At 36.6% G+C, this 18888-nt stretch overlaps 2 protein-coding genes across 10 annotated transcripts; both read left to right on the top strand.

The window, feature by feature from the left end:
- On the top strand, positions 1260–11913 carry LOC107630521 (putative ALA-interacting subunit 2). Of its 9 annotated transcripts, none has more exons than XM_021118931.1 (10): positions 1260–1567; positions 2051–2199; positions 2488–2585; positions 2677–2751; positions 2856–2972; positions 8330–8400; positions 9909–10206; positions 10456–10745; positions 10952–11006; positions 11572–11904. In XM_021118931.1, exons 2-10 carry the CDS (start codon positions 2121–2123, stop codon positions 11647–11649), a joined length of 1161 nt encoding a protein of 386 aa, XP_020974590.1. In that variant the 5' UTR covers positions 1260–1567; positions 2051–2120; the 3' UTR covers positions 11650–11904. The 9 variants fall into 9 exon arrangements, with proteins under 9 accessions (XP_020974590.1, XP_020974589.1, XP_016189172.1 ...); XM_021118930.1 differs by having other exon boundaries at positions 2035–2199; XM_021118936.1 differs by having other exon boundaries at positions 1439–1567; positions 2035–2199; positions 2524–2585.
- LOC110270174 lies at positions 13192–18638 on the top strand. The gene is made up of 2 exons (XM_021118929.1): positions 13192–17905; positions 18144–18638. Exon 1 carries the CDS (start codon positions 13217–13219, stop codon positions 14525–14527), a length of 1311 nt encoding a protein of 436 aa, XP_020974588.1. The 5' UTR covers positions 13192–13216; the 3' UTR covers positions 14528–17905; positions 18144–18638.

The following is an 18888-nucleotide window of genomic DNA, read 5'->3' as shown; positions in this document are numbered from 1 at the left end:
CGAGGTTCAATACTTCGGTTTATAAATTTAGGGGTTTGTACTAGTGACAAACAAATTTTTGTATGAAAGGATTAATGTAGGTTTAGAAACTATACTTGCAACGAGATTTCATTTGAGAAATTCTAAACCGTCAAAAATCCAATCATCAAAATGGCGCTGTTGACGGGGATTTGCAATGGTGTTATGTTATTGGTTATTGTACATATGTGAATATTGTGAATAGCTTGATTTTTGGATTGCTTGTAAGTTTTTGCTAGTTTTAGGATTTTGTTTCATTACTTCTTATTAGCTTTTGTTCTTATTTTCTCTTTTCATTATGAATTCTCACTTTAGCTATGAGTTTGGTTCTAACTATGTTGTAGGCAATGAGAGCTTCAACGAAGATGTGTATCAAGAATGGGACAACCAAAGGTGGGAGGAGCCATATGCATATGATTAATCTTCATGGCAACAACCTCCACCAATGCACTATGAACGAGAGCCATTCTATGATGCATATCAATCAAATGGCTATGGTGAATCTCCTTATGACTTTCAAGAACCACCACCATATGCCTATGAACCATATTCACAACATAACCCTCAACCATACTCACAAGCCCCTTCTTACCAACCACCTCCATACGGAATGGTGCCGCCGTCCGTTCCTCGTAAGGAAGTGGGGGGTGGTACCTACAAGAGACTCCGATGCTTAAGTCAACAGGGGCTTTAGGCAAGTTTTAGTAGATTAGAACGTAAATTATACTTGAAAGTTGTCAGCGTATTTATGGTAGAGTTGATAACCACCTTAGTTGGAGTAGTTCCATCTTTATTGATAGCTAATCACTCCCTTTATCGTGAGAGTTTGTTGGAATCTATCTTTTAGAAAAAATAGAAAAAATAGAGATAGTTGAAAAGATTCGCGGAAGCAGTTACTTGCTTAAGCAAGTAGAGCTGAATTCTTTCACGGTATCCGACCTTTTCAAGGAGATCGGGTATGAGTTGGAGGCCTCCTGTTTAAATAGGATCTCTTATTTTTGTTGGGCCTAATTTTTATAAATTTGGACCGCATGAACATTATATTTCTTGTTTGTATATTTATATTTTTTTAATGTTTGTTTATACTTTTATATTGGTTGATCTCGCATTTCGTTTTTCTTTTTGTGTTTTTTTTTTTTAATTTAATTTAATTTAATTTCTATATACAGTTAGCTTAAAATTCTTGTTACCTTGATATATCCAATTAAATGTTGCAATGTAGATAAATAACATCATTTGTATTTTGGGGTCAGAGTGCGCCCGGTCTTGTAGCGGAGTCGGGAACCCGCCAGCTGGCTCAACTTTTCTTCTGCTGTCTGGGTTCCCTCGGTTTCTTGCGTGGCGATCGGTTCACCCTTTGCAAGCCAAGAATACAAGTATACAACAATACACAGTTCCACATATTTACTCTTAGAATAGAGTCCTCGCTTTCTTGTTCTTCTCGCTAACCTCTCCTTTCCAACTTCGAATCTCTCTTCCTATTCTATCGCTTTCTCTTCAGTTGGGCTCCGTTTCCTCTCCCATCTACGGCAGTCGTTTCATTTCCCAGGTAATTCCCTGTTGGCCGTTTCTACCTTGTTGCCATTTCAATGGAAACCTTAATTTGTGTTACTGCAATTTAATTATACTAATATTTTCAATTAGTTCGAAATTATAACGCTTGGTTGTCTCTATGGTAGGAGGTTCAATTTGATGAGTGAGTAGCTATGATTTTTGCTTCGAAGAACTTAATATTTGTTTGAATCTTGATCTCGCTTGTTGTCATTGTTACTCCTGCAAATGAAATTTAAACAAAATAGTCATCTTTCAAATCATGCATCTTTGTTGTTTTATTGGGATTAATACTGCCTTATTTGGCTCTCTCCAAACCAAAACCCCTAAAATCAAAGCGAATTGCCATTGGATTTAAGATAATATTATAGTTTAGCTTGTATTATTTGAGGCTAATTAGTAATTAGTAATAAGTACTATAATTGGAATTGAAAGATAACGATTTGACATGTAAATTTAATGCAGTGCCTGGCAAATGCAGGTACTGGTGCAAATTGGATAGCTCATTTGTAGAGTCGGTAATACTTGTTGAACTTGGCAAAGTTAAGGTGATGGATCTTGACAGTGGGACTTCCTCAACAGTTGGGGCACGAGTGCAGGCAATACCAGGCCGCCCAGCACAACATGGTGGTATGACTTTTATTTAATTTGTTTTGTTTTAGGATGCAAAATGATAGAGGATGCTGTAATGCATTTTAGGCATTATTTTAGTGCTACATGAGAATTGATTTTGTATTAGGGAAAAGAAGGTAACTTGTATAACAAGCCTATATGGCCTTCCTAGACTAGAGCTTAAGTATGAACTAATAATTGTCTAATAGATTGAAGTTTTGTTACATATGTTTCATCTTTTAGCCAGTTCTCATTATATTGAACTCCATTTTATTTCTTCTTTTTTCTTACCTTCATTTCTTTAAGAAACTTGCAAGCAATGTCATTCTAGTGGTTTTGCAGCACTCTATCAGTTTAAACAGCAGAATCTTCCAGCATGTAAACCCGTTCTTACACCAGCAACAGTTAGTTCTTTGACAATACATGAACATTTCATATTTGATTATGTATTATTCTTGAACATTAGCATGCTAAATCTCAACATGTCCAATGCAGGTCATTGCTTCATTTCTATTGATGGGTTTCATTTTCATTCCTCTTGGACTTATTACACTTCGTGCTTCAAATAGTGTATGCATAACTTTGACTTGCTTTGATGTCATAATGTTCATATCTTGTCTTTTCTTCTTAAAAATCTTGCTTATTGTAGTATGTGTTTGACTATGGATTTGTAGGTTGTTGAAATTGTGGACAGGTACGACATTGAATGTATACCTGAAGAACTTAGAAGTAACAAGCTTTTGTATATCACTGATGACTCAATATCCAAAAACTGTTCAAGGTTCTTGAAGGTGATAATTTTATGTTGATTTAATTATACGGTTCTGTGGCTATTTCTGCAGTTTTCTTTTGAGTGTTGTAAGACCTGCAGGGTTTGGTAACATACAATGAAGTAGTTTGTTTACCTAATTTCTTCTCCATGTTGTGCTTTCCTTTTTTTCCTGAATGTGTTTTGCTATAGAATGAGTTATTTGACTTTAAATTACCTATATATGTTTTCCTTTCTTTTACTTAAGATTTTTTTCCTCCATTTTAGACTAATGGTCATGAATCTTATGGTTCGTGATTAGGTTAAATTTATGATTCAACTGATAAGCTTTGTAATTCTTTATTTATATCCAATTTGACAACCATGGTTTTACCTAATTTTGAATTGACCTTTTGCAATCAAAGTCTTTGTTCCTTTTGAATATTTGTTTCGATTGATGGTTCTCACATTAAATTTTGGGAAGATGTTTGGGTTGGTAATGCTTCATTCTTTGTTATTTTTCCTTGTTTTTTTTTGCCTATCTTCCTTACATAGTGGTCTTTATTTGCCTAATTTTCTCTCTTGAAGTCCTATCTTAATTAAAACAAGGTCCCAGTTCCAAACACTAGGATTTGGACCCTTGACCTCTTTGGTATTTTCTCTTGTAAATCTTATTTTAAATTCTCCTAATATTGAAAGATTTCCGTTGGAATTGGATCACCTTATTTGGAAATCCAAAGTTCCCTCCAAGGTCACTTTTGTTTCAATTGAAGTTCTTTAGATTAATAGGAATGACATGCTCCAGCGGTCACTTAGGCTGCATTTGTTTCGTGTATTCATAGAGACATAGACACTAAAATTAGTATCTTTGTAATATGTTTGGTAATCAAGTAAGTACAATAGAGAACAAATGGGTAAATGTATTTTTTGTCCTCTTTTCCTCTCAATCTCCTTCAACCACCACCAACGGATCACCCTTACACCATCATTCTTCATAGAGAAAATTATCACCCCAAACCAAAAATTACCAATCAGCATCAAACTAAAAGACGAAAACAAAAAAGAAAACAGAACTTCTAGCTTCAAAGTTAAAAAGAAAAATGGAAAGAATAGATCTACAATTCTACTAGCATAGCCATGTTCTTCCTCTTCCTTGTTGGCCTTGAGTTTGACCTAAATTTGTTTCGCTACGCCTTCAACATCGTCCCCGCTAGAATCTCCCTTCCCTTGGCCTGCGACATTGGTGTCACTTTCATTTGTGGAAGGTGACGCCGGTGAAGAGGAACATAGGTGTTAGTCAATAAATACAATAACTCAAGAAGGGGTGAATTGTAAACAAAGTGTTTTAGAAGCTTTGTTGAGAATATTTAAGTTTATTATTTAAAACAACTCTATCTAAGCTAATAACAAACGTTTTATTCTAAACCTTGAAAGTTGTTTTAAATCAACTAGCAAAAATGATATCTTGAACTATATTATAACATATCTCATTGTAGATAAGTCCAAAGACTTGATAAGCATTCATAGTTCACTTCATGAAAAAAAAATGCTTTATTATGATTCAACTCATTTTCTCATGCTACATCTTTGCTACCTTTAATTTCCCATTTAGAGAATACCACTCTGAGGCAAGGGAAGGAGATGTATGAGGGTGGCCTTTCATGGGTCATGCTCTAAAGGAGATCTCGAATCAATGGGTCATGGTTGGAGGAGGGGTAGTGCATCCAGGGGTCGTGTAGTGAAGGAAGTGCGCATTCATAGATCATACATTGAAAATTAAAGGCAATGACGATTATCATTATAGGAAAGAAAGAAACTGGGACTATAGAAAAATTGTTTGAGGTAATGACAGAATAGGAAAAAGCTTGTAATGTAGTAGGTTTGAGATATAAGGTTCCTTGTTATATATTTCTTTTTAAAATCAATTATTCGTGACTCATTTTTATGGAATTAGGTTGAGGGTATAATGTGGACAAGTTATTGATAATGTTGTGAATTTATTAGAGTTTACAATTCTATTGTTTTAAAAGAGGTTGGATTTGGTTTTTGAAAATTTTGTTTGTGTTAGTCAATAAGCACAAGATACTTAAGAAGGGGTTGAATTGAGTATATAGAAACCAATGATAAAATTCTTACAAATAGAGGCGTCTATGAAATAATTGTATTATTAGATTCGTACTATTACTTTTAAAGAGCTTGCAATTGAACTCCAAGTACTTATAAGGAGTTGTATGTTCCAGTCACTTTAAAACATAAAAACAAATATATGAGAAATAAGTATAAAGAGATTACAAACATGGATTTTATTCTGTCACACTACTTGTACTTACATCTAGTTCTCCCCTTAGCTGTGCCAAGATTTATCCATTATATATCAAGTTTGAAACAAACTCTTGACAAATCGCTATAACAATTAGCACTTTATGACTTACTCACCGATATTGTATCAAGTCTCATTCTAGGAGATACTGGTTCTAAGTGAACCTTGAAGCAATCCCAATATCAAGAACAAAAGAGAGGTGCACCACTCTGTTTTCACAACAACGAGCACTTGACATAACTACAATATACTCTCTGTTTGTGTATAAAGCCTTGAATCTTTGAGATGTCGGTTCTAAGTACACTTTAAAGTAATCAAAACTTCAAGAACCACAAAAGATCTATGTACCTCCTTTCTTACAATTTGTGACACTCACATGAACAAGAATCAAACTCTCTTGAAAGAGTATATGAATACAATTTAAGTTTTATGAATCAAAATTTTATATATTTCTCAAATTTTTCTAAAATCACTTTGAAAGTACGTAGAAAACGATATGAAGCAAATTAATAGCTTAGAATGTTTCTTGGTTATAATATATGGTATCAACATCTCTGTTTATAGGCATTACAAATCTTGTATCGGTTGCAAACTTGGTGCAATTGAGCCATTTTGTCAAAGCTAGTTGTTGCTGGCATTCTGTCAAGGAAAGAATTGATTTTTTTTATAACTAATCGGTTCTTTACTATCCGTTATAGAAATAAATTTCAATTTATACATGCATATATGTTTATAATTTTCCCTTAGGTTCATGCATTCATATAGTTTACAGGAGCGACAGAGGAGGGAGGCGGTGCAAGTCTAACTCGAAAGAGAGAAGGCAAAGGTAGAGGCAGCAGAGAAGCCAAAATCTGCAACCGGAGGAAGAAACGATGTGGCTGGGTTCAACAGCGGTGTGGCGAGAAAGGCTGCATTGAAGATGGCAAGGATAGAGATGCAGAGGCAGTGACAAGGACATATACACGATTGACGATTATTACAAGAAGGAAGAGATGGAGGTAGAGGGTGGAGGCAAAGGGGGAGACAGAGAAGGCATCTGAAAATATGAGGGCTAATTTTTGAAATCATGAAAATAAATTGAGGACAAAGATGGAAAATTTGTCTTTGAAGTACTGTCCCCACGTCTAAAATTGTGTCTCAACATTTTGGCTGCACAAAGATTAATAAGAAAAATGAAAAAGTAGAATTTTATTTTTAAAAAAGGAATGGTGGGAGGAAGGAGGAAGAAGAGAGGCGGAGCCACGAAGGTGGAGACACGGTGCCAGATCTGGAGGGAAGAGGAAAGTGGGCTAAGGCAAAGAGGAAGAAGAAAAGGCAGATGCAGAGAAGAGGGAGGTGGCAATTGTGATGGTGATGGAGGTGAGGCTGTCTCTATGAAGAAGAAGATTGGAGAAGAAGATGATGTTATGAAGAGGAAGGTAGTGTTGGAATTATAAATCTTTTATAAGGATAAAGTTGGAAAAGTTGGTGGCTCAATTCTTGTGTCTCAATGTCTCAACTATTTGTTGGTACACAAATGGTGTGTCTCAGTGTGCATTTGTGTGTAACCGTGTCTTAAAAAAAAATTGTCCCATCAACCAACGATGGACGTGTACCACTGTGTCCATGTCTGCTATCGACATGGACACTAACCAAACATAGCCTTGTTTTCATCCATGTCCTCTTTCTTGTCCCCTAACGTGTTTATTGTGTAGTGTGGATTCATCAGAATCAGTACTGATTGTTTTTTACATTGCCCTACAGCACGATCTCCTTTGAGTAGGCCCTTTCCCAATGGACTTACATCACTTTCTTCTCGCTAAGTTCGGCGGTTTTACTCGTGTAAAAGATCAAAGAATCTGTAGTAGTCCGCATTGTTTGCTATGCTCTAGTGTATATGGATGGAAACTGGAAAGGAATTCTAGGATTTTTAATTATTCCTATTGATTTCATCCGGGACAGGATACTTTTGTGTGTGTGTCGCCTGCTGGTGTACACGGTTGATTCAACAGGGTTTCTTTAAGTATCATTCAAAGGGATAGGTGTGCTTTGTTAAATAGCTAAGCTTTTAATGTCTTAACTATACCCTCACTTGTATTTTCTTTTCTATTCTAATAAAACATCTTTTTCTATCCAAAAGAAAGGCCATGGGAAGATTTGAAGATTAAGACATCATAGAATACCCTAATAGTGAGAAGAGGAAATAAGTGAACTGAATATAGCATAAATGCAGCAAATAACAAAATATAGTAGTACATTTCTTTTTGGGTTGGGGGGGGTGGGGTCATTTGACTGTTCTGCTTTTTTAATACAAAACTTGGACTGTGGAAGGCCATGAAACTTCTTTTGTGAAAGTCTGTCGTGCAAAAATTGAGTTGTTAAATATCTCCAAAACGGTATCCTCCAAATTCTATCATTTTGTGGAAATTAATGTTAACAGAATTTTCTGGGACAGAAAAAGAAAATATTAACTATAATGAAGAGATAATACAGAAACAATAACAGAGGACAAGTGAAACTGCTAAAAGAGAAAGACAACTGAGAACTATACAGTGGGGAGAAGCTTACTCTGTAATGCAAATTGAACTACATGCTTATTGCAACTAGTTTGCTATATTGTGAACAGAATTTAATGCAGGAGAAGCAAACATGAAAATTACTAAGTGTAATATAGGGAGCAATAGGCACCTTTCATCATACTTTCTGAACTACTGAAACTGGTGCTACTTATTTGTTAACTGTTTTACATATCCCATCTTGCTATTATAGCCTGTTAAGTTACAAATTTTCACCATTCAAGGCAGCATAATACCTTCCAAGCTGATGTTGATAGTATGAATAATGGAAATCTTGTATGGGAATGAATGGTATCACTTATGTTGTTACTCCAGAGGACATTTTAATATTTTATCGTATAGATTTTGCTTAAACAGCTGTTACTTTACTTTCATAAACTAACTTGCTTTCCCAACCCCCCCGATCATTAAAATATGAAATTTTGTCTTTGGTACTGAACTACTGATATAACGTTGAAACTTGAAAGAGCTATTGGTGAAGTTGATCTAAACTTTCTCTTGATTGTGTTTACAACTTATTTGAAGGTACCTAAGTCAATGAGAGCACCAATTTATATCTATTATCAGCTGGATAACTATTACCAGAACCACCGTCGGTAAGGGCTCTTATTTCTTCCTGTAAAAATAATCTTAAAGTCTTTACTGGAAAAAAAAAAAGGAAGAATTAGTATTATTGGTTAAAAGAAAAATTAGTATTATTGGTTGTTGTTTAACTTGTCTTCTCTGTGTTTTTGTTCGGTCTTACAGTAATACTCTTTCATTTCTTATTTGCTTGTCTTTGGCTGATTTACTTGTGTTCTATATATGATATACTGGTCCTATCAATCTTGGAAGTCATTTATTCCAATGTTTTGCGTCTATTAATGTATTCATTTGAGCAAAGCTGAATGTATGCGCTGTTAAGAGACAGATTGGTGTTCCTGCTTTCATCATATTTATGTGCTATATGGTAATTATTTCTTAGGTTGTATTTGGACTTGTTATTTCTCAAAGAGAGTCTAGAACCTGTTTCCTTAAAAAGTTTGGATATCTGTATTTATCAACTATTCACCAATTGTTTGAGTTGAACCAGATCATTCCAACTTTGTCAATTTTTGGAAAATTATTGCTACCCATGTAATTGACTTGTCTTCAGTGTACTGTATCTAAAAAGCATTTCAATTTTCAAGAGTAAATGCCTTATTTTGATTTTATTTGGGAAAGGATCACTTATTTTGTATCCTCTTGGCGCTTTACTAATGGTCTATTTAATGGTGTTCCTCTAGCAATATATTTTGAGGAATTGGCATGGGTGTCTGATAGGTTCAGGTAGTAACAGAGTCGGTAGGCTTTATTGATGAACTAGGGATTGCAAATCACAATCCCTTATTGGAATACACTGTTGGAACTACCAACAATGGAGGGAGTTCTTCCTCTCCTAGTCTAACTGATTTAACAGATAGTTCACAAAAACTAAAACTAACTAATCAACTAGTATTCATAGGCAGCAGCTAGGACTAAGACTATTGCCCTTATGCTTACTTGTGCAGCTCAAAGGGAGCAAACAGATAGCCAATTAACAGCAATTAGGAACTAAAACAACTAAAACCAGCAAGTAGACTACTTACCTCTCTTGTAAACTAAATCAAACCTGTTTCTATCAGTTTCAACATGGTATAACCCTATAGATTTTAGCTGTTATTTTAAGGATATAAGATTTTGCACTTAGCTTCTAATATAATTTCTTTTTCTGTGTTAAAGAATTCAAGAGAAGATACCCAAGGTTGAGATAAGGAAGATGAAAGGGTAGTAGGAGAATAGAGAAAATGGGCAGAGAGGAAATTGTGTTGTTGTAATCCTGCCTACGTGTCATGGAGTTTGAGAAGGAAGACGGGCTGCGGGGGATTTTTTTTTTTTAGGTTGGTGTTTTTGTGGTGGTGTTATCGGGGGTTCTTTGCCCAAGGAGGTTGGTTGACTCTGAATGATCTAGTCGTGGATTTTCTGTTCAGTGTAATCAGGAGTGATTTTCTTTATTCATTGGAGTTGGACTCTATTTATTTATTTACAAGCAGTACTAGATGGATTCTACATTCTTTTATTTCTCAAATCTCGAAATTTTCCTCAGGTATGTCAAAAGTAGAAATGATAAGCAACTGCTACATGGACTTGGAGACAATAGCACCAGTTCTTGTAAACCTTTAGAGTCCTCTGGTGATCTTCCAATTGTACCTTGTGGGTTGATTGCATGGAGTGTGTTCAATGATACATTTAAGTTCAGCAGTGGGTCATCAGAGTTGAAAGTCAATAGGAAGAACATTGCATGGAAGAGTGATCGCAATCACAAATTTGGAAAAGACGTTTATCCATTTAATTTTCAGAATGGGCCCTTGATTGGGGGTGGAAAACTGGATCCAAATACTCCTGTAAGTTCTAAGCTTTTCAATTGCCTTTATGTGGTTCCAAACATTCTTGTAACTCTAAACAGTGCATATGTACATAGAAGTGGCATGTTAGTGGGTTAAAATGATGTTGAAATCAGTACACATTTTGTTTCTAATTCTTTTCCTTGATAAATTTTTCTACTGATTAAGTTTTTCAATTGTTTTGCATGGAGTTCAGTCCTGTTATTCTCTCTATGTTGCTTGTTCTGATTCCTAATTCTTATTTTTCAGCTTAGTGACCAAGAAGATCTCATAGTTTGGATGCGGACTGCTGCACTCCCCAGCTTCCGGAAGTTGTATGGTAGAATTGAAGAGGATTTGGATGCAGATGATGTTATAGTAGTCCAGCTAATGAATAATTATAACGCATACAGTTTTGGTGGGAAGAAGAAACTTGTTCTGTCAACATCAAGCTGGCTAGGTGGGAAGAATGACTTCTTTGGAGTTGCTAGTTTATTTATCGGCACCTTTTGTATGTTGATCTCCATTGTCTTCCTGTTGCTTCATGTGAAAAATCCTAGGTATGATAGTGCCCATATTTTCTCAATTGCTTTTAATTGTTTTGTGCACCTGATATCAGTTTTCATGCACCGGGAGGTTGTTGAATACTTCTATCCTTTTGATAACTGAAAATATACTGCTTAACATTCTCAGTTTTTACACCCTCTGTTCCCCATACTTTGGCTGAGTTGTTTGTTAACTTTTTTTTTTTGATTTTGTATTTCAGTTTTCAAATTACTAGTATCAATAAACAACAGTGTGCCATCAATGTATTAATCAAGGTTTTTGACTTGCATTTAAAGTTTGTTTTACTTTTACAGTTTTCCGAACCAGAGGTGTCATCTGATTTACTTGCTTCTATGCATTGATGGTAGATAATGTGTGTGTGCATGCGTGTGTTTTCTTTTTTAAAAAAAATTGGGGCAAGAATGACCGCCCCTTTTAATGAATATGTATATGTTATGTACCCCGGTGATGAAAGTAATTCAAGAGAGGAAGACTCTAAATCCATTAAGACAGCAGAGAAGAGTGAGAATTGAGGAGGGTTTAGTTAGAGAGAGGGAGAGGGGAAGGCTCTGGAATCTCCGCCATTGTTTACTTTGCATTTTCTTTGCGTAAATAATACTATTACTTTTTAATTGTATGTTTGTACTGCATATTTACTCATGAAATTATATGAAGCTGATTGTTAAAGTTTCTGACTTACAAGAAAAATAATGGGATTGTGTAAATCATGAGTGATGAGGGTTTCTGAATGATGATTCCACCAAACTTCGGGATTGCTGATAGATTTTAATGCTGTTTCATTTGTTTTTTTTTTTTGTTTTTTTTCCTTTTTTTGGGCAGACCTTATGGAGACGCAATGTACACATCTTGGAACAAGAAAAGCAGTTCCAGCTGATAAGGCACACTTATTCGAGATAGGTACTATTTTTCCTAAAGGATGACTATACTATATGCCGGAGTGCAATAACGATCTCGAGATTTCTATCTGTTCATGTTGAATTTTATTGAAATGTTAACATTCTTTTGGTTGAATCAAATTTTTAAGAGAAAGATAAATTGAAATAGAGAGGGTATTCAGTAGATGATAAACTTAAGAGAAAAAGTGAAAAACACTGGGTTATATTACTCTTCATCAAAATGCCCATGTCTTACTTAAAAAAGTAATTATATTCACCTTCCATATATTTTGTGTTCGCTAGAATAACTAATAGTAATAAAAGTAAAGTTTTAATTTGATTCTTAATCATTTTGATAACATAAATTAGTTCCAAAAAAACCATGGGTTGGTCTAGTATTTACTAGTCCATTTAAATAATTGTTGGGGATTCGAATTTCTTTATGTATATGTAGCAATTTATTGACTAATGACAAATCTTTAAATGAATCTTTAAATGTGATGGATTCATTTATAGTTGTGGAAGCTAAAAAAAATATTAGTTCCAAAACATTTAGACTAAGAAATTAGTTTCTACTATATTAAAATTTTAGTCCTAATTAGTCTCGAATAATATAAAGTAAAATTACAACTTGTATTTCAAAGAAAAAAATTTATCGTTATTTAACTTTTTAAAAAAGGTTTTGGTACAAAAGTACTTGTTTGTACACTGTTTTGTTTATGTTGTTGTTCAAAAATAATTAATATACGTTGATTAGAACAATATAATTTTCGGCTTATTATTAATTTTTTTTTCCTCAATTTAAATCCAACATATAAAAAGTAATGTATTTTTTTTATTTTATAAAAGTTAAATAAAAAATATTAGACTAATAAATTATTTTTGTAACCAAGTTTTTCTCACCCTCTTCAAAAATCTGCACATAACTCAATAATTTGAAATTATGTGAATAATAATTACTCAATAAGTTTTTTTTTTCACTTCTAATCACTCAATTTACGACTATAATAGCTAAAGAGAGAAATAGTTTGTCAAGAGTTAAGACAAAAATGACTAAGGAAGGCTCTGCTACGGTTTCTAAGCAAGAAGAAGACTTGGTGTAGCGTAGCACCAAAAAAGTGAAAACGCGTGCCAGCATTGATCCTAATCAACCAAGCGAGGACATGGAAGTTACTGGTCCTTGTGATGGAAATAAGTCGGAAGCTTCCAAAATCTCGTATAAGGATACGCTCCTCACCGTAGCGGGCTCTATCATTGAGGATGAGCATATTGACATGGAAGAGGTTAATGAAGACATACCGGATCCAGAGAATAGATGGTACCAAGATGCGGATAAAGACACCCATGAAGAGGAACCGTTCAATCCTTGTCCCACCATTCCTATTTCGAAGGAAGAGTTCGACGAGTGATGTAAACCATGGAGATCCTCACTCTATGTCAAGCTTTTGGGCAAAAGAGTTGGCTTAGGATTTATGGAACAACGTTTAAAGAGAGACTGGGGTAAGAAGGGCTCTATTAATGTTATTGATATGGATCGTGATTATTTTTTGGTTCACTTTGCAGATGCGGAAGACTAGTCTCATGCTTTAATGGAAGGACCTTGGATGATTGCCGGACACTATCTCATTGTGCAAAGATGGCGACCTTTTTTCTTGGAATCTGAGAAATCAGTGAAGAAAATTGCTGCCTGGATTCGGATACCAAACCTCCTTATTGAGCTCTATAACCAGAAATTTCTATGGAGAGTTGGGTCTACTATTGGTCACATGCTCAAAATTGACCGGTCAACCTCAATCCATTCTAGAGGACGCTTTGCTAGGATTTGTGTCGAAATTGATCTTGCTAAAAAACTTGTCCCTAGGATCTCGGTTCTTGGATCAGAACTCTATATTGAATATGAAGGACTGCACCAAATTTGCTTCTCCTGCGGCAAGTATGGTCACAGGTCTGATTTGTGCACTGATGAGCCGGTGGGTAAGACCGCGGGCCATGAAGCTGGCGCGGAAGGGAACACTATGGTTTCCGAAGATCCACCATCCGTCGAGACTGAGAACCAAAATGGAAAGAAGCAAGATTCTAGCGGTGGTAATCAAGGGAATCAAATTTTCCCTGATTTTGGGCCATGGATGTTAGTTAAACGTAACTTTAGGCGGAATAAGGGCATGAATAATCAAGGAAAGATTGGAGGCATGATTGGTCAAGATCTACCTAATAATCAGGAAAGAGAATATGAGGAAGATATGCCCACCAATGCTAATGGCTCACGTTTTATTACTTTGAATGAGGAAGGAATAAATTCTTTGGCTAAGAATTCCATGCAAGAGGAAGCCATTATAGCTTCAAGTGGGCCCGAGGCCTCAAAGGCCTTAATAGTGAATAATAAGAGTCAAATCATTCAAAAAAAAGTCTTACAGGTTGGTGCAGGTAAAAATCCACAAAGTGGTAAAATGGGCCCCTTTAATAAAGTTGGGCCACAAGGATCTGAAAAATGGTTAAAGCCTAATCCTAAAATGATCATCAAGAATCCTTCCTCCTCTCCTGAAGCTTCCAAGAGCATTGTCACCGTGTCTCCTACGAAGAAGTCTCGTGAAACTAATGATATAGAAGGGGTAGTGATAGAGTATATGCGAAAACTTCAAAGAGAGCAGAATGAGGCTTTTGTTGCTATGAAGCAAGTTGCTACAGGTCGTGAAGGTTTTGTGGTGAGGAATAATCCTCTACTGATGAATGCAAGCTCCTCTGACTCTCATATGGAAATAGAGGCTGTGCGGAGTCCAGGGAAAGATCTCGATAGGCCCCCAGATGAGAGTATGACTGATTCTGGTGGTAGAAAAATCAAAGAGGGGAATTTATCCATTGGTAAGCAGAATGGCAAGTTAGGGTCTCATACCCAGGTGTAACGTTGTCGCTGGTGACTCCCCTATCCTTTTTTGCTTGTTATAATGAATGTTATCTGTTGGAATTGTCGGGGTGTCGGTAGTAAATTTTTCCACTCTCTTATTAGAGACCTCAGAAAAGAATATAGTGCTAATTTCATTATTCTGTTAGAGCCTCAGATAAGTGGGTCGCGTGGCGTTCGGATTAGGAATAATATAGGGTTCGATAGCTCTTTCATTGTTGAAGCTAATGGCAGATCTGGTGGGATCTGGTGCCTCTGGGACTCTGGTACTTGGAAGATTGATGTCCTGGATCATAATAGCCAGATGGTGCATCTCAAGGTTGTTGGTGGTGACTCGACCCCCTGGCTCCTATCTGCGGTGTATGGTAGCCGCCATCGCGTTAACAGAAGAATCCTTTGGAGTAATTTGCGATCCCTGGCGGGTAATATTACCATTCCTTGGTGTTTTCTAGGTGATTTCAATGCTATGCTCCACAATTATGAACGAAGGGGAGGCTCTACTAATGTTGTTCATAGTGCTTGTTCTGATTTTCAGAGTTGTATCTCAGACTGTGGGCTTATTGATCTGGGTTTTGTGGGTTGGCCTTTTACTTGGAGAAGAGGTAACATTGTTGAGAGATTGGATAGAGGGTTGAGCAATTTGGAGTGGCAATTATCGTTCCCTGAGGGCACCGTGAGGCACTTGTCCAATTTTAATTCTGATCACTCTCTTATTTGTCTGCAACCACACACTACTTCCTTTCAAAATAGGAATCGGAGGCCTTTTCGGTTTGTTGCGGCTTGGCTGGCGCACCCGGATTTTTCAAATTTGGTTTCTAATTCCTGGGATGTCTCTTCTTCTTGGAACAGTGGTGTTATCAGCTTTAAAAATTTTTTAAAAGATTGGAATACAAATATTTTTGGGGATATTTTCAAGAGAAAAGAACACTCTTGAGAAGGCTTCAAGGTATTGCTTCCAGTTTGGCTACTAGTTTTAATCGTAATTATTTTCTGGAGAACCTTCAGAATCAGTTTTGGGAAGAATATGAGGAGGTTCTGACTCATGAAGAATTACTTTGGTTTCAAAAATCAAGATGTAAGTGGATTGAATTTAGTGACCGAAACACAAAATTTTTCCATGGCTCAACTATGGTTAGGAGAAGAAGGAATAAAGTAACTTCCCTCATTGATGATTTTGGTAATTTGATCACTGAGCCAAAGTTATTAGAAGACTTAGCTAAGAATTTTTTTGTGGATCTTTATAAGGACTCCTTGCCTGATGTTCCTTTTGTTCTCAGTAATTCATTCCCTAACGTTAGTAGTGAAGAGCTCAACCAGATCGGCAGCATGGTTTCTAATATGGAGATTAAGGAAGTTATTTTTAATATGGGAAGTTTTAAAGCACCGGGAAGAGATGGCCTCCAAGCTGTTTTTTATCAAAGTCAATGGGATCGTGTTGGAACTGATCTGTGCTCCTTGGTACAACAAATTTTTGTGGAGCCAGAGAAAGTTGGGAAAATTAATGAAACCCTTATCACCCGTATTCCTAAATCTGACTCGGTTACCAGCCTCAAGCAAATGCGCCCCATCAGTCTTTGTAATGTCACTTATAAAGTGGTTACCAAGATTATTGCTAATCGACTGCGGAAGCTCATGAACAATATTGTCCAGCCCACCCAATGTAGTTTTGTTCCAGGTAGACAAAGCTCTGACAATATTATTATTGCTCAGGAGGTGATTCATTCAATGAGAAATAAAAAAGGGTTCGAGAGGCTGGATGGCTATCAAAATTGATTTGGAGAAGGCTTATGATAGGCTCAAGTGGAGTTTTGTTGAAGACACGCTCAAGGATATTGGTTTTCCTTCTCAGATGGTTAATCTTATTCTTCATTGCATTTCTACAGCCAGAATGAGAGTTTTATGGAACGGTGAAGAACTTGATGAATTTACTCCTTCTAGAGGCATTCGTCAAGGAGACCCCATCTCCCCTTATATTTTTGTCCTCTGTATAGAAAGGCTCTCTCAGCTTATTAATGCGGCAGTTGATCATGGCTTCTGGAAACCTATTCGCCTTAAAAGGGATGGGCCTGCCTAATCTCATTTGTGTTTTGCGGATGATCTCATTCTTTTCTCAGAAGCTAGACTTGAACAAGCTGAGATTATTAACAAGTGCTTGGCAGCCTTTTGTGATAGTTCTGGTCAGAGAGTTAGCTAGGAAAAAACTAGAGTTTTCTTCTTCAAAAATGTGGGTAACAATGTGCGCGCCGAAATCAGTAGTTCTCTGCACTTCTCCAGGACGGATGATCTCGGTAAATACTTGGGGGTTCCTCTCCTACATTCCAAAGTTTCGAAGCATACTTTCAACGATATCATTAACAAGTTGAATGCGAGATTAAATTCTTGGAAGGCCTCATCCTTATCCTTAGCTGGCAGAGCGACTCTGGTGAAATCTGTTCTTTCTTCTTTACCTATTTATACTATGCAAACTGCTTTGTTACCTGTCTCTACTTGTAATGTTATTGATCGTAAATGCAGGAGTTTTCTTTGGGGTGAAACTAACAGCTCCAGAAGGATTCACCTTCTAAGCTGGGATAAAGTTTGCAAGCCTAAAAAGTCAGGAGGGTTAGGTATTCGCCACGCCAGCACTATGAACCACGCGTTCATGGTGAAAGCGGGTTGGGGCCTAGTAGAAAGGAGGGATTCTCTTTGGGCGAAGGTGGTTCGCTCAAAATACAACGGAGGGAATGACATTATTTCAAGAGTGGAAAGGAAGAGACAAGAATCAAATTTTTGGAAAGGCATTTGCAGAGTTTGGCCTGAAGTTCAACAGAACCACATCTGGAGAATTGGAGATGGATCCAAAATTAATTTTTGGAACCATAACTGGGTCCCTGAGTTAGGGCCGTTGGTGCAACATGCTAATCAGGTTAGTTGTAATATTGATGAGTTTAGTTTTCTTACGGACTTTCTTTTGGTAACAGGGAACTGGGACGTGGGGAAGCTGGATACTTGGCTGGCCGAGGATGTTATTAAAAAGATAGTGGCTATTGCACCCCCCTCACCTTGGAAACAAAGTGATCATATTGCTTGGAACCTTTCCTCAGATGGAGCCTTCAACCTGAAGAAGACATACCAGAAGCTTAACAGAGACTCTTCTAGTCAGAATGATAGGTTGTTCAGCCTGATCTGGTCTTGGAAAGGACCTGAAAGGATCCGGTCTTTTATGTGGCTGACCTCTCACGGTGCTATCTTGACAAATTTGGAAAAAACCCGACATCAGCTTTCCAATACTGTAACCTGTCCGCGTTGCAACACTTGTGACGAATCCATCATTCATGTCCTCCGCGATTGTCAGTTTGCTAAAAGAATCTGGGTTCCCCTTTTACGTAACGTTGGTCTTGTGAGTTTCTTCAATTTGAACCTTTACGATTGGTTGATGCTAAATCTTACCTGGAAAGGAGATTGGCCTTGTCTCTTTGGAGTTACTATCTCCTCCCTATGGTATTTTCGTAATAAGTTTGTTTTTGACAATGATAATACCCCAGCCTCTGTGCGGCTGGTTCAAGTGAGGGTACGTCATAGTGAGTTCAATAAACTTATCAATAAGTTTCAACTTTCACAATCTAATGTTTTGACAGAAAGCAGATTGGTTCGCTGGTTTCCTCCTATAGAGGGCCGTCTCAAGCTCAATGTGGACGGTTCGTTTGTTTCTCACTCAAATGGTGCTGCTTGTGGTGGTATTATTAGAAACCATCTTGGTCACTTTTTGAAGGGGTTCACTTGCAATTTGGGGAGCTGCTCTATAATGCAAGCAGAGCTCTGGGGTATTAATCATGGCTTACAAGTTACGGCTGCTAATAATATCACGAACATCATTGTGGAGTCAGATTCTATCTCGGCTTTAAACTTCATCAAGAAAGGGTGTCCTGGTTCCCATCCTTGTGCTCCTCTGGTTGCTGATATCTGCATGTTAGTAGGTCGTATTCCTAATATTCAATGGTCCCATACCCTTCGCGAAGCAAATTTTGTAGCGGATCATCTTACCAAGAAAGGACATGAGTTGCCTTTTGGTGTCCACCTCTTTGATGCTGCTCCTCCTGACATCCTCCATATGTTGGCGCATGATTGTTCGGGTATTCCTTTTGTAAGGGGTTATAGTTAGTTTTGGGTCTTCGACCCCCCTGTTTATATATATATTATCTTTTTTTTTGTGATTCACAATTAATATATACATTGTTCATGTATGTGGTTTATATGTTAATATTTTTATTGATTCTCTTTATTTTATTTTATTTTTTTGTGTGTCTCTTTGTTGCTCTTTATTTTAGTTATATATATATTCATTGATTTTTTTGTATTGATGCTCTTTTATTTGAAATATTG

Source organism: Arachis ipaensis, chromosome B03 (assembly GCF_000816755.2).
Source record: "Arachis ipaensis cultivar K30076 chromosome B03, Araip1.1, whole genome shotgun sequence".
Lineage (NCBI taxonomy): Eukaryota > Viridiplantae > Streptophyta > Magnoliopsida > Fabales > Fabaceae > Arachis > Arachis ipaensis.
Note: the sequence above shows the minus strand (reverse complement) of the source record. Positions and strands in the feature narration are given on the sequence as shown.